General features: G+C 40.4%; 1 protein-coding gene across 1 annotated transcript in view; it reads left to right on the top strand.

Annotated features, from left to right (window-relative positions):
• BRINP1 (BMP/retinoic acid inducible neural specific 1) overlaps positions 1 to 16,005 on the top strand; it is a 418,088-nt gene that overhangs the window by 137,035 nt on the left and 265,048 nt on the right. The window contains exon 2 of the mRNA XM_085612183.1: positions 7,285 to 7,552. Within this exon, the coding sequence (XP_085468309.1) occupies positions 7,335 to 7,552 (218 nt within the window). The 5' untranslated portion in view covers positions 7,285 to 7,334. The remainder of the gene's footprint in view (positions 1 to 7,284; positions 7,553 to 16,005) is intronic.

Genomic DNA, 16,005 nt, shown 5'->3' with positions numbered 1-16,005 from the left:
GGCTTGTATGAATGTTTAATGCCACGCCGCATTCACTCAGCAGCACTGGGAATAGGTCACTAATAAAGGATATAACTTGATGATGATGTAGTGCTCTCGAGTAGCACAGATAGCCCACTTCAGAGATGCTCTGTTGTTGCCTCGCTTTGCCTGTGCTCTTGTCCTCACTTCCTGTTGCTTAACTCCTTCTTGTGCTTTGCAAAACATTGTGGGCCTCATTTATGAAAAGTGACGCATTGCTACGTGAAAACAGCGATGCGTCACTTTTCATTGCGCCCTCCTTGTGACATGATGGATGCGTCATATTTACTGTATTACGGATCATGTCGCAAGGAATGACAAATACGTCAGTTTCCCTGTGACGCAACTCCAGAACTGCAGGGGAGGAGGGCTATGGATTTAGCACTGTGGCACCCTTACGACTGTCATGTGGCAGGCGTAAGGTTTTGACACATTTGCGTCTTAGAAGTGACGCAGTGAAATCTCATTGATTTAACTGCGTCACTTCTACGAGTCTTACTTGCATGGGAATGCCCCCCTGCATACATTATAACTGATGCAGGTGTTATGTAGTGCATTCAGGGGTTTACAAAGTGACATATCTGCTTAGATGCATCACTTTGTAAATAGGGCACAACAGGGGGCATGTTTTACACCGCCGATGCATTACAGAAAAGTGATGCAATGGCAGTGCAACACTGTTGCAAGGCCTCATAAATAAGGCCCTGTGATTTTCTGGGCAGGTTAAAGCATCCAGTTCTGTGGTTCAATGAGTAACTTGTCTATGGTCTTCTATAATCCAAATAAATGCAAGTGCATCCCCCAGAGTGGGGACTTTGTTTGCCTAAAAAATGTGCAGATCCCTACCTGATTGTTCAGTGAAAAATATCTAATGACTAAATACATTCCCTTTGTGACACACGTTGAATCTCTTGTTATACAACATTATAACATTTGCTTCTGTAGATATCTTATTTACAAAAAAATTGTAAATCAACCATAAGACTGCAGTGATTATATCGACAACTCTTGCTAGAATCTACAGCTCATAAGATAGGTTGCAAATTGGGGTGGAAGTAGACATATCTGTTCTCTGACTGCATTCAGGATTAATAATACTGCATTATGGTCCAATATCAATGGCTTTACGGGTTGTTAAAGGCCCTGAAACTGATTCAACGAGGCAGGGTATTTCACAATCATTATAACTATAATGCTGTTACAATATCCCACTAGATGAAAGTAGAATGTTCTAAATTATAAAGGAAGAAAATGAAATACATACATTGAAATGTTGGATCATAAGGTTTGTACTAGCCATTATTGGCCCAACGCAACCCTACTGTTCTCAATAGAGATTGTAACATGTTAATGTTCTATTATAGGATTATAGCTCACAGCTAAGGGCTATAGTGGTTGTCAAAGGCCCTGAAATGGAAGGCAAGGGCCTATAATGAGGCAGAGAGGCTTTAACAGCCAGTATAGCGCGAGATAAAAGGGCTATAATGCTATTAGAACATTCCACCGCATGAGGGTACAGTGCTATGTATTAAAAAAGAAGAAACTGAATATAAACATTGGAATAATGTTTACCAACCATTATCGACCCTGAACCAACTCCCATAGCCATCTTGGTGGCATAAGGCTTCTTAGGTGTTTCTCTCCGGATGAAATGAGAAAGTACGCTCATGTGAATTTGGGGAGACCATATTGTTGATCAGAAATTGTCCCTGAATCTGGGGAAAGCCACTCACACTTCAGCTATAGTGCTTACTGTGTGCAGTAAAAGACAAAACCTTTGATAGAATAACATCGTTTGGGTACAGTAATGGATCACCCCTGGTAAGTAGGGGTCTGCATAATGAAATGTCCTGTAATGTGACGAAAGGTACACTAAATTGTGCAATATTTTAATGAATCCACATGCCGGTATCAGAGGTGAAGAGTCAACACAAGGGCACACCTTGCATTCCAAAGTTACATCAAATACCAGCTGGAGACTAGTGCAAATTAATTTAGCAAAAGTTGCTAATTTTGTTTGTGTAAATGCAATTTGCCCTTTCCTGCTGATGAGTGCAAATTGCATCTTGAAAATTCCTTAACTGTGCTGTGAAAATATAAAATCTGAGTTCATTGCCTGCAGTGGTTGGCATGTGTGGTTGTCCTATTAAAAGGGCTAGAGAACAAGGCACAAAAAGTTTAATTAAAAAGTACAATATACTTCTGAAATTGTCTCTACTATTTCTTAGATGGTGGCAGAAACCTGATGCTGTTGATCGTCATGAATGTTCAGCGTGATGTTTAGATTTTTTTTCTACTAAGTAATTTCATACTCTGAGAGCAACCATATACGTGGATCACAGTAATAGTTTAACTTTGGCATTTTCTTTATGTATTCGAATACTTAAGTAAGAGTTTTTTAAGAAGTGATTTTGTAACATTAAGCAAATCCTGTTTCTTCATTGAGAGCTGTATGGACGAACCCTGTACGCACAGCCATGTGAGGATTCTAGGCAGGGGAGCAGCCATCTTTGAAAAGTTGAAGCAGGGTGAACCAGCCCAAAATTAAACGACTTACGGTGGGGGTGGGTCAATTAAGCAAATCAAGGTTGGTGGTGCAGTGAGGTCTGGTAAAGGTAGCATCATGCAATGGGTTTTCATTTTGCTTGACACAAAGGCCCAGGTTTACTAAAGTCTTGTTTTGTGTGACGCGAGGACAATGCAAGCCCTTATGTGAGATTTACAATGCCATGCAGTACCACTTTATGTGGCTCTGCAGAGCATAGTTAATTGGAAGTAGCACAAGGAAGCACAAGTTGCTGCCTTGCATTACTCTGCACTGGGAAGGCGTTCCATGGGTGGAGCGTCGTGTTCCCACGCATCCACACATAGTTTTTGGCACACTCTCAGATTTACTAAAAATAGTAAACCTGGGAATGCATCGTAATGCTGTGCATTCCCAGAGAGGAATAACGAAGAGAAATATGTTTACTTCTCTTAGTTTTTTCATCTTTTTACATGTGCTGTAGCACACGTAAAAAGAGGAAAATGCCTCAAAGGATTATTTTTAGCAGGAAGGTGTCCCTCCCTGCACAAACAATCCTGCTTGCAACATAGGCACCCTTTCACCACAGTGCAAGGGTGGCTGCATTGGCGCTTGACAGCGACTAGTGCCAATGGCGGCTCGCAACGGTAACGCTGCGGGGAGGTGGGTCGTGGCGTGGCTGGGTGGACAGGTAGTGGAGTCCGACATACGACGGCAAAGGTGAACGTAAAAAAAAAAAAAATAACTGCCTTCATATGTCGGACTCCACGACTCCACTACCCCCCTGCCCAGCCCGCCTCCCCGTCCCACAGCGTTACCTTTGCGAGCCACCACTGACTAGTGCACCAGCACATCCATAGAGCAAGAATGTGCCATAACTTAGTAGATATGGTGCAGTCCTTCCCTTTCCATTTGATGCATATTAGTAAATCTGCCCCAAAGCATCATTTGCACAGTACAATACCCCGATTTAAACGGATAGGTGTTCCAAACAGGTATTACTTTGACATGAGCAAATGATAAGGTAAGTGTGATTTATATTGCTATCTGAATGACCTATAAGCAGTGCCAATATGTTGGAAATTAAGGGAGTTTAGCAGTAGGGACATCATTTGTTTTCTCCCGGATCACACAGTTCGTTAAAATGGAAAGCCTGATTCTGATGCATGCAGCTTTGCAACTAGCCTCCATCTCCTCTCAGGTATAGCTTCCAGAGAATCACTCGTGCAACCCACAGGCATTAACAGTCTTTATATCGGTTGAAAGCCTTGTGAATGCTAACTTATTTATATATAGAAATGGTGAATCTGCATTGCTTTTATGTGAAAGCACTCTGTTTGATATTCAAATCCTGTCAAACACACAACTGTTCCAGAATGGCGCATTTTCAAAACCTCTACAAAACACATCACTGTATTTCAGCAGCAGATGTTAATTTGCTCCATTTTTTATTCATGTGCTATTTGAAAAGCACAAACAGCAGCACTGCACAGGGTCAAATGCAAGAATTAAGTCAAGACATGATGGGAGAGTAGCAAGGTGCTGTTACTGCATTATAATGTAGTGCTATATAAATCGGTGTGTCTTCAACTGTTGTGTAAATTGGAGCTGTGTTGGGGAAGTCCTGATTGATATAAAGATGTTGTTCCAGATCCCTGGTGCATAGATAGAAATTGCCAGCTGTCTTGATTTTCTTTTTACATTTCTTAGGGCCGTATTACGACTTTGGCAGTCCTTCAGTGGTGCCGCCACCACGCCATCTTTTGGTGGACCGCCAAAACCATGGTGCGCCAGCCGGCCAGATTACAAGTGTAATCCAGGTCAGCCGCATGGTGCTGCGGCAGCCTCAAGGCAATGGGCTGTTAAGCTTATCTGAGAGCCATAACATGCAGCCTAACACCATGACAGCACCTGCAGCATGTTCGTGCATGGTATGGCATGCATACCATACTGTACAGAAAAGGGGGTACAATTTCATGGGGCACAACCTTTCCTCCTCCCCGCACACAACCCCAGGTACAGATACAGAATGGGGCCATGTTAGGGCTCCCTTAGTTGCCTCCCTGCCACCCTTTTCATGTTGGGCTCACTGCCATGAAAAAGATGGTGAAAAGGCATCACATGATAGGTGTGGCGTTACCGAGAGCATCACCACCAGCATGTTCATGCTGGTTGCAGACCCTTGTCCCAGCGGAATCTTAGATCCTGGTGGAGCCAGTGGTCTTGTGGTGGTCGAACTTCCACTTTCTGAATACTGCGGGCAGGCCCGAAGTGTGGAGGTGGTCAGACCGCCACCACCAGTATGGCGGTCCTATGGACTGCCATAATCATAACAAGGTCCACAGTCTCCAGCCCATAGTTTCCTGGCTGTGGGCTTTCCAAGCCTTAAGAGGTGGAAAACTTCCCTGCAAAATAATACTGGCCATGATATTTTGTAAATAAAGCAACTGTTTTCGAAGATGTTGTAGGCGGGTAAGGGGAGCTACTAGGGTTCCATCTGGACAGGGGTGATGAAATCATATGTATTCAAGCACTGGAAAATAAATGCTCTGTCAAGCATGATGCCTTAAATGTGGCATCGTGGAGGCCATGGAGTAGGGTATTACCAGCATCTAGATGCAAGACTATGTTGGCTTGATCAGCAGTCCAGAAGTTGCTTTCTGGATGAAACTGTTTCATGTTCTTTAAAAGAGAGAGATGGTACAAGGCCATCTTTGTTTTTTGGCACTGTGTTGCTTGACTGTGATATTGGTGTCCAGGGTGTATCCAAGAAGCCTGGCATTAGGTAAACGTTTGGGTTTGAAGCCACTGAGGTTCATGTCTTTGAGTCAGGTTTGCACTGTAGCCATCAAGGTTCATGTCATTGAATCAGGTTTGTACTGTATCTTGCATGCTGTTCTTGACAAATAACAGGAATTTTACCCTGGTAGGGTTGAGCTTCAGGAAAGCACTGGACATATAGGTCGGGATGAGATATGAGCAGTGTTTGAGGGGTTAGATTTTTGGAGTGGAGGAGACATTCAAGTAGACCTTTGTATCATAGGCATGTTGGTGAATTATGATGCCATTATTTGTGAGTAGAGCGCAGAGGGCTCCATGCAGAGGTCGAGGATGACATGGGACAGTATGGAACCTTTGGGGACTCTGCAGGTGATGGGCATCTTTTAGGACCTGGAGGAGCCTATGTGAATTTACTGGTGTCAGATGAAAAGGTAGGAGAATCAGTGAAGGGCATTGCCTGAAAATCTCATTCGAGACTACAGGCTATGTTCAACTGTGTAGAAGGCAGCTGAGAAGACCAACCAAGGCAAGAGGTAGGGGTTATCTTCATCTGTGGGCAAAAGGACATCCTCAATGATGTTTAAGGTAGAGGTCTCCATGCTGCAGCATAACCTGAAGCCAGATTAGTAGTCATTCAGAAGATGGTTTACATTTAACTGTTTAGGAAGTGTGTCATGATAATGAGTAATATCTATTACCTGTTAAATAGGCATGTGGAGAGGGTCAATTAATGTTCTTAAATCTTTACTTAACTTTGTTTGAATGGATATTATCCCCTATAAACAAGTTGTTTTGGTAGTAACAATAGCCCCTAATTTCTCAAGAACCAACACAAAATGTTTTTTTCGTGATAGCCGACCTCAGGATAAAAGCTAAAGAATACCTTAACTAAACTGGTGTACTCATTCAGTTATAATGATGTCCATCAATTCTTATAGATTTACGACTGGTACATTCCTTTTCACATCTTTAGTAGCTGAACTTTTGTCCATCCCCATCCTGCTATCTCCTTCCATCCCCCCACCACTGCCTGCCTGATAGCTTTGCTGACCTTGAACTTTTCTCTGCAGTGTGGCTTCTACCTAGAGCACTTCAAATGAGCGCACTGCTGGGAAGGGAAGTAACATCATGCACTGCCTGTAGTGAACAAAAGACGTATAGAGTCTGCGAATGTCGAAGGTGTACACTGTGGGAAAAGGGAGGAGGGGCTGAAAAGTTGGAAAGAGCCAAAGTGCTCATTCTAAGACTTAGGGCTGGGGGCATCAGAGGCCATGCCCTACTTGACCTCCCTAATTCTTGTGTTTATGATTCTAACATTTAAGACAACATTGGATTTTGAACTTCTGTATGAGGGAATTTGCCTATCTATGAAACAAGAAGACTGATGCTTTCAGTGGATAATAGGGATGTGTCTGAGTAGTCCACATGTCAAACAACATGTGAATAACATTGCCTCTCAGAAGCTTCAGTGTTTCCTAATGCAAAAGTAACTCTGTCCATCTCTGGACTTATGAAACGCAGCATTAACCTGTACTGGAACAGAAGGAGACTTTCTTGAGTGTAATCAGCCACCTTCCTCACAAATCAAAGCCTTTGAAAGCCTTGTATGGCTGGTAACACTAGAATATACTCTGATGCATATCATGCAAGTAGACCTTTCCTAGACATGTAGGCCTTTCATTGTTACCTTTAGTTTGAGGAAGAAGAAGAGGTTTGTATAAGTCAACTCAATTCTCTTTCATAAAAGTCAACCCCGGTATGGTTTCAACAGTGTATGATTTTGCTCCTTGCCCTTCAAAACAACATATTTAATCTGCCTCTACCCTTGAAATGTTGGTTGTCTGTGTTGATCATTGGATCTCTGAATTAAGCCTGAATACTCCATAAAATAGTATTGCTTTTTTGACTTTTCCTTTAAATTGGGTCACTTATGTCTGTCTCTCTCTTCCTCATAACAGGACTCCACAGAATGGAGCAAGAATGAGAGGAGCAAGGCAGGGAGAAAAGCATGAACTGGAGGTTCGTTGAGGTCATCTCCTTCCTGTTTATATGGGACCATATCACAGTACAGCCCGCCCACCAGGAAGCCACCACAGTTGAGCAACATGTCTCCAAGGAATTTGATTGGCTTATTTCAGACAGAGGACCCTTCCATCATTCACGGAGCTACCTATCCTTTGTGGAAAGACACCGTCAAGGATTTACAACCCGATATAAGATATACAGGTATGGCTACTTTGAAGCGCTGCACTAAGCAATGGAAAATTCCAGAAGTGCCAAATTTGGTAGACTGAAATTAGAGTACGAGAGAGTGATAGAACAGAGGAGTACTTGGGTGCATAACAGATTGTCTAAATGAGTAAGCAACTAAAAAAAAAACAATATTCAAATAAGTGAATAAGAGAGTGAATGACCAAATATTACCAAGGGAGATTGTTAATAAATATGGGATTCATTTTCATAGTGGCTGAATCCCTGATTAGGAGAATAACCAAATATGCAGCAAAGAAATAAATAAGTTGGAGAAGATTGAATGTGCTTAGAAAAGAGTGCTTTCCCATTCACATTGCAGGGTGAGTAAACATTTTGAACAATTAAAGTGTGATCACATTAATGAACTAGCAAGTCAGTCATTAAGTGAGCAAGCTACGTAATGACTGAATAAACATAGGAAGGAACACATACATATGAAAGTATGACAGAAATAGCAAAGTGATTGATTTAGTGAACGAAGAACTAGCGAACTGAATTAATATGTGCATGATCAGGCTTGGACTGGGACAAAAAAGAGCAGTGGCGGCTGGCACAGGTAAGAGCGGTGAGGCTGGGTGACAGGGGCTAGTCGACAGACGACAGGGTAGGTAACATTAAAAAAAAAAAAAAAAAAAACTACTTACCTTACGCTCGCCGCAGTGCCAACTCGGCGATGTGGCACATGCAAAGTAAGCCGTTTATTTATTTTTTGTTTAATTTTAGTCACCTATCGACTTTCTCCCCACCCCACCCCACCGGATCACTGATTTTACCTGTGCCTGACGCCATTGAAAAAAAGGCCCGAGTACCAAAATAAAAGTGGCTCTCATTAGCCAACCGGATAGCTAAAATAAAGTGGTAATATCACTGAAATCGACTGTAAAAACCTGCCCACAGGCGCTTATTTTTGGGATTTAGTACTTATTTTTTAGTCATCAGATTTAGACCCAAACAGCATTGGTATTTAGCACACCTGTCATTCGATAGCATCAGCCGCAGGCTTCTAAATAAAACTTTGGGTACCAGCAATTCTTCTTTTACAAGCAGTGAATGGAGCAATATTTTTGTAATCAATATTTGAACACTTTTTTAAGACAATTTTTAGACCACGACATTCTTGTGTGAAACCCAGGTCAAACAATCCTTTCTCAAGGCATTGTCCCTGCCCACAGACATGCTTATCTCTTTAGTTCCACCTACACATTTGGTTGAGTATGGAGGTTTGGCTTCAACCCCACCTACTGATTGGGCATTTCAATAGAGTTTTGATCCAGTGGGAGAATATGGTCCTCGCATAGGAACGTGAAAGGGTGCACAAATGAGTGAATTCTGTTTTCAGAACCATGGACGACGAACAGACTGCTGAGACTGAGGAAGCCAGAATTCCTTTTCATCCTTCCATGAAATAAATCAGCAGACTAGGCATGCATTTTTCTCCGCTTTCACTGCTGTTTTACGTGGAGAAAAAAGGATCTCAGGACATTTGTCCCAAGGCATCTATGGCATAATATCTAAACCACAAATATCGACCTACAGAAATATTGAGTCCTAAATATCAATGTTAAAAATATCGTCTCCATATATTTATAATGGTAAGTACAACAATAATATCGGGAGAAGAATATTCTTTAACATTAATACTGTATACATTAATACAGAAATATTGTTTTTTAGCATATATATATATATATATATATATATATATATATATATATATATATATATTAAAATAGTAAATATTTAATATTTTAACATGTAACATTAATATATTATAAATTAAATATGTTTAAATAATATTTAAAACTATATGCACATATATATTTATATGAACAAACACCCACACATATATGTGTGTTTGTTTATGTACACATATATAATGCAAAACTTTTATTAAAAATATTCATGTAAATAATATAATTTTGTGACTTTTTTAATTTACTAATATAACATGTATATTATCTACTGGCGGTCACCAGTAGATAGTTATAGTTAGGACCGTGTTTCCATAGGAAATCTCAATATTCTATTTTGAATAACTTTGGCGCCGATTGACGAATCTTCGCGAAATTTTCAAAACTAATCGGGCACTCCGCTCAGCTCCTACCCTGAAAGTCTCGGGGAGATTTGTCAAGCGGGGGCCGAGAAAAAAGGGGGGTCCCAAAACGCGTTTTCCCCATGCATTTTCCCATAGGACCTTTAGTCGAAGGTACAGCCCGAACGGCTGAACAGAATTACTTGAAATTTGGCAGAGAGATAGTCCTCAGGTCAGGGATGTGCCTTTTGCATATATGGAGTCAATCTGTTCATTAGTTCCTGAGAAAATTGCATTTAAAAGCACATACATAGCTATAGCTGCGCACCGTGCGCGCACCGTGCGCGCACCGTGCGCGCACTCTAACGTGCGCGAGCGTAATTCTGATTGGTTGTTACATGTCAGTCAACGTTCGAATCGGTCGAAATCAGGAAGTGTCGGCCGCCATTTTGTTTGTTTTCAGTGCAAGAGTGGAAAAGGAAGGTGGCGAACGTGAAAAGAGGGCAGGGTAGAGAGATCCTGACCCCCTAGCCTTTGTCAGGGGGTCCCTGAAGGACCCCGAAGGCAGAAAAAATCATTAAAAAATTGTTTTTATAAAATGCGGGGGTGCACGCACCGTGCGCGCACGTTGAAAAACCAGAAAAAAAATATATATATTTTTAATACGTAGTTTATTGAAAAATAAATATTTTAAAAAAATAATAATACATAAATACCTTAGCATTTAAAAAACCATACAAATTCACTGAAAAAACCATAGGTTTCACACACGTTATAGTTAGGAATTAGCATTTAAAAAACCTTGCAAATTCACTTAAAAAACCATAGGTTTCACGCATGTTATAGTTAGGTGGATATTTCACTCGTAAAAAACCAATGAAATTCCCCCGTTATAGTTACTTCAGATAACTATAACTCGCGCGACCGCCACTCTATCACAAGGATGATGTCATCAGTGATGTCAAGAGTGATGCCACTGACCATGTCATGAGTGATGTAATATGTGACGTCATGAGCAGAGGATTGCGGGCGCGCGAGTTATAACATGTGTGAAACCTATGGTTTTTTAAGTGAATATATATATATATGTATATGTATATATATATCCACCTTACAATCAGCGCTACTCCGCACTCCGGCGAAGCAAACCGGCTGTGGAAATCCAACTTGGAAATGCAAAATAAAGCGCGCTCTCAGGAAATGTAGGACTCAGTACTCATAAGTGTTCACCCTCGTTTTTTCACTACGCGTTTCACTTCCGTAGAAGCTTGCAATATACATATGCAAAGCAAATTAAAAAATAAACTGCAAAAACATTTAACAACTGCCAAATTAGTTATACATAAAAAAGTAAACAATAGAAAAAAATACATTTGACTAAAAATATCTTAAAAATAAAAAAATATATATATAAAATATCAAATTAAATACACAAATGCATAATAATAATAATATATTTAAACAATATTAACAAAACTATTGAATTCTAGGAATAATAAATATACTATTCACACTGCATTTTCTGCAACAATAGGGAAAGCGTTGGACTTAAGAGGCGCAAAATTTACTATTTTCACTCCAGTCTGTGCAACAGTAGGGAAAGTATTGGACTGCGGAGGTGTGAAATGTACTATTCCCACTCTAGTCGGTCACCAGTAGGGACATTGTTGGATTCATGAGTGGTAAAATGTACTATTCCCACTCCAGTCAGTGCAACAGTAGGGAAAGTGCTGGACTCAGGAGGGGTAAAATGTACTATTCCCACTCCAGTCTGTGCAGCAGTAGTGAAAGCGTTGGACGACGGACGACGGAGAGGTAAAAAGTACTACTCCCACTCCAGTAGGTGCAACAGTTTGGTAAACGAGGAGAGGTAAAAAGTACTACTCCAACTCCAGTAGGTGCAACAGTTTGGTAAACGAGGAGAGGTAAAAAGTACTACTCCAACTCCAGTAGGTGCAACAGTTTGGTAAACGTTGAACTCAAGATGAGTAAAATTTACTATTCCCACTCCAGTCTATGCAACAGTAGGGACTGCGTTGGACTGTAGAGAGGTAAATTGTACTATTCCCACTGCAGTCGTTGCAACAGTAGGGAAAGCGTTGGACTAAGGAGAGGTAAAAATAACTATTCCCAACCCAGTCTGTGCAACAGTAGAGAAAGTGCTTCACCTCAAACACACACAGTATTTTAACTATGCTATTCATTTATTTCATTATATTCCCACAATATGACCCCACATACCTAATAGCCCACATTTAAACTATAATTTAAATAAAAAAGTATAACATAATTAACATATTAAGTAATACATAACATAATGAATAATACATGAATAGTTCATTGTTTATTTATTATGACTTAAAAAGTCTAACACAATTAACATTCTAACTAAAATAGTGAATAACACATGAATAATTAATTATTAATTAATTATGACTTAAATAGCTTCCCAACTTATCCTCCTAAAACACAACCCACACCTAATATATACCATAACAAATATATTTATTAAACAATGTACATAATTATAAATCAGTTCCATATTTTAATTAAAATTATTAATTAATTGGTATTTAATAATTACTTAATTAACTTCCAATCATATACCCCTACAAACACAACTCACACCTAAAATATAAATTAAAAAAGATAATATTTACACAATTTATATAATTAATTATCAATTAAATAATTCATACATGAATATTACATTATTAATTATTACTTAATTAACTCCTCACCTTCTATGCCTACAAACCCAACAACCCGCACCTAAAATATAACTGCAAAAATAATCTTTACCCAATTAAATAATTAATAATATTTAAAAAATAATTATTAATTAATTATACTTAACAACATTTCTGCATCACAATATTTATGTGTTACAATATTAAATGCTCGATCTTAATGTAGCTCTATATTACTGACTTGATATTTTGTCCAAATACCCTCTCAAGAACGCGCTGTGAGTTACATACTTTTTTGCTGTTTTGCTTTACCAAAATGCTCCACAACCCACATGTTTTGGCATTTTGGCCTAACTGAAAATTAATAAAACATTCGTTCCACCCATGCTAAGAGGCAGGAAAAAATGGAAGGCTGTATATTCCATCTGGATTAGGGTTGTCAACAGAAGTTACATTCAATCCTTTTCAATGATAAATAGTCTATTATAGCCATATTCAGGCTTTCGTCTCATTGCCTCCTGATGCACAGGCATGGCCTACTGTGTACCCTACACATCATTTTGGTTTGGCTTTGGTGTCTACGTTGATGACACAGTGGAGATGACCAGACTTGGCAACCCATAAGTGTGGTCTTTGTGACACCTTCTCTGACACATCATTTTAATCCTCATCTGCCTTCGCATCCTGTCTACAATTTATTTCTCACTTCATGAGTTCCCAGTTAACACTTAAGTCATCTGAAGTGGAAAGGTGTGTGGTGAAGCACTCTTCTTCCAACACTGGATTACTAATTTAGGGAAATGGGGGCCGGCTGCCTAGGTTGGAATAATGCACTAGCCAATACCTACAAAGATCAGTTACTATCATGGGCATTTTCAATATGTGCATCAATCGCCCTGGAAAGGACATAAGTTCCCACCTCCTGATGAGAACCACTGGAGAGACCACGCCTTCCCTCTACTAGTTTTGACCTTTTATGGAACCTTGGTCACCAAGGCATGGGTTCTAGCCTCCTTGGGCCAGATTTACACAGGGTTAACACTGGTGCATGTGTGGTACTAAATGAAGCAAAGCGAGGCAAGCACCCAAAGCACCACAAACAGTAGCAACGGATCAGCTTTCACATGCAAAACCTATTGTGCACTGGAATGTTCCTGTCGTGCTGAACCTAACCCCTTTGGAACATTGTCTGCTGATATATTCAAGGCCGGCATGTCGAGGGTGGGACCGCACAAAAATCTTAGGTTTTGGTGAGGATCCAGATTTTCTAAAATTGTGTGATCTGACTTTGTCCCAAATCCACATGTGAAGAAAAGCAGGCACAAGCAAGGAGAGAAGCTGTGTTTCTCCTGATATACATACAAACAACATGTGTGTCTGACCCAATAACACACATCTTACATGTCTGAAACTGTGATGCAGTTTGCAAGTATAAATATGTCCTGGAGGTTTTGCTTTCAATACACATTCAAGGGTAGACACTGTAGTGGCCTTTGCACCACGGAGTGATTCTCTGATTAATCCAGACCTGCTAGTGCAAACTCCGCTAATGCCATCATTGGCAGACAGGTCTTACAAAATCTGGTGCTGCACTACTTTCTGCCCTTCACACAGCACAGAACATGCCATTTTTGGGGCTCGAGTTGTCTCTAGGGAGAATGGGTGCGTTATCAGGCTAGTGCTAATTCTATTACCTGAGTTAGCCTCGTCATTCAAGACAACATTGCTTGGTGGCCTCCGATTCTCAGCTCTGAGCTCTCAAATCTGGAATACTCTTGAAACCCATGCGCTTTCCAGGAGATTAATTAACACCAGCCTGCATGTTTAGCACTGCTCCTTCATTCTGAAATGATTGGCCATAAGACACATTTTGGCATTGTGAAGCGATCTATAAGAACACCGTACTTATATTGAGACCCAGCTGTGAGATTGTGTGTTACAGGACTAGGGGGGTGCAACGTTTTTCACGTCCAAACGTTCAGTAATTTTTGCAAATTACACACTTCCCACACATGTTTTGTAAAGTATTCTTCTGCATTTGGGATTTCACATTGAAATCGAAGCTTTCACACCCCATTGAATGTTCTTTAAAATTTAAATGATTGCGAACATCCGTCTGGTTTCAAAATCACAAGGAAAATTATTCTAAAGTTAACTAAAAAATGGTATGTCCGTTTTCTGCATCAAGTAGTAATAGTATAGAAATATTGCAGGTTTGTGGTTTGCAAAAAAATAATTTTGCAACGGCATAGATGTAGGGAAAGTAGAAAATTCCATGTACAATATAGAGGCCATTTTTAGGTTTTGCCTGTGGTGTGCATGCGCTTTTAGTGAAACTATTGTTGTTTTTTTCAAAAAAGCATAAGAACAGGCTTAGAGCCTGCCCATTATTTATCAACACTTACCATTGATTCGCTCTCAGGTCAACCTTGTTTCCTTGCTTTTTAATGGGCATGCCTCCTACTTCCTCCTGCATTCTTCAAGGTTTTTCTGTACCTGCCATGGAGCATGGGCCTAGCACAGCTTCCTGTTTGCAGGCAGAGTCCTTCCACTGTCCCCACACTGCTCCAGGTACTATTTTTTACTTTATACCCTGTACTCTAGCATAGTGCATGGCACTGTACAGTATCCCCACGTCCCACACTCCCCTCTCAGATACCTGCTGTTGCTTCAACCCCACACTCCCTTCTCTTCAGCCCATTTTTTTGCCCAACCCCTGACCCCTCACCCCCCGCAGAGATTTGGCAACATTTTAAGAAGTAAAAGAAACAATATGACGCAGTCAACAGTGTCCATGTCATAGTACTTTTCAGGTCGAGCATTCAAGACCTCTTGTATACACTTTAGTATATACTTATATGTGTATGTACTTTGTGTGCTCCGGGGATCAGCCCTAGGACTTGTCTGCTTCCGCTTAGGGACTTTTTTCTTGTTCCACTGCCTCTATTTAACTGTCTTGATAGAAAACGACCAGTAGAGGTCGGTAAAATACCCGAATTGCTTTCTGCTGAGGGACTTTCTTTTTTTATTTTTCTGGCAACTGCCTCTATTTAACTTTCTTGATAGAAAACGACCAGCAGAGCTGAGTAAGATACCAGAATCACTTTAGCATTCTCTAGATTCCAGTCCATAGAAATTGTCTTCCACGAGCACCCATAGACAATAACATTTTTTTCAAATTTTGTATTTTCAGTGTTATGTTCACCGAAGTCCCTGATTTTATATTAAAAACAGAGCTTTGGACTATACTATTTCCTGCTAACAGGCAATATTTCTCTCCATGTGTTCCCATACCTGGCGTGTCAGCAGTTTGGTACTTACTTTCCCTCCATGTTAAAGAACAGAAGATGTTTCAGCACCCAGGCTAATGTGCTGCATAGCTACATACATATAAGGTCTCAAAGGCGAGACCGATTGCATTGCAAATGCTTTTTTTTACTGTGAACAATGTTGCCCTGTAGCTTTCGCTGCTGTGTGACGTGTAAAAAAAAAATTGACAGTCAATAGATCTTGCATAGGCGAAACCTATCGACTTTGCCAATACTGGTTTGAATCTCTGTGAGGTTTTATTTGTATTATAAAAACATTGCACATCCCTTCCTTAGGACCACACCCATTCCTTGGGACCACGTCCCTTCCTTGGGATACACCCTCCTTCCTTAGGACAGTGCTGAAAACGTGGTACCATGCTTGAACTTTCATAT

The sequence above is a fragment of the Triturus cristatus genome, chromosome 1_2 (assembly GCF_964204655.1).
Source record: "Triturus cristatus chromosome 1_2, aTriCri1.1, whole genome shotgun sequence".
NCBI classification, from domain to species: Eukaryota; Metazoa; Chordata; class Amphibia; order Caudata; family Salamandridae; genus Triturus; species Triturus cristatus.
Note: the sequence above shows the minus strand (reverse complement) of the source record. Positions and strands in the feature narration are given on the sequence as shown.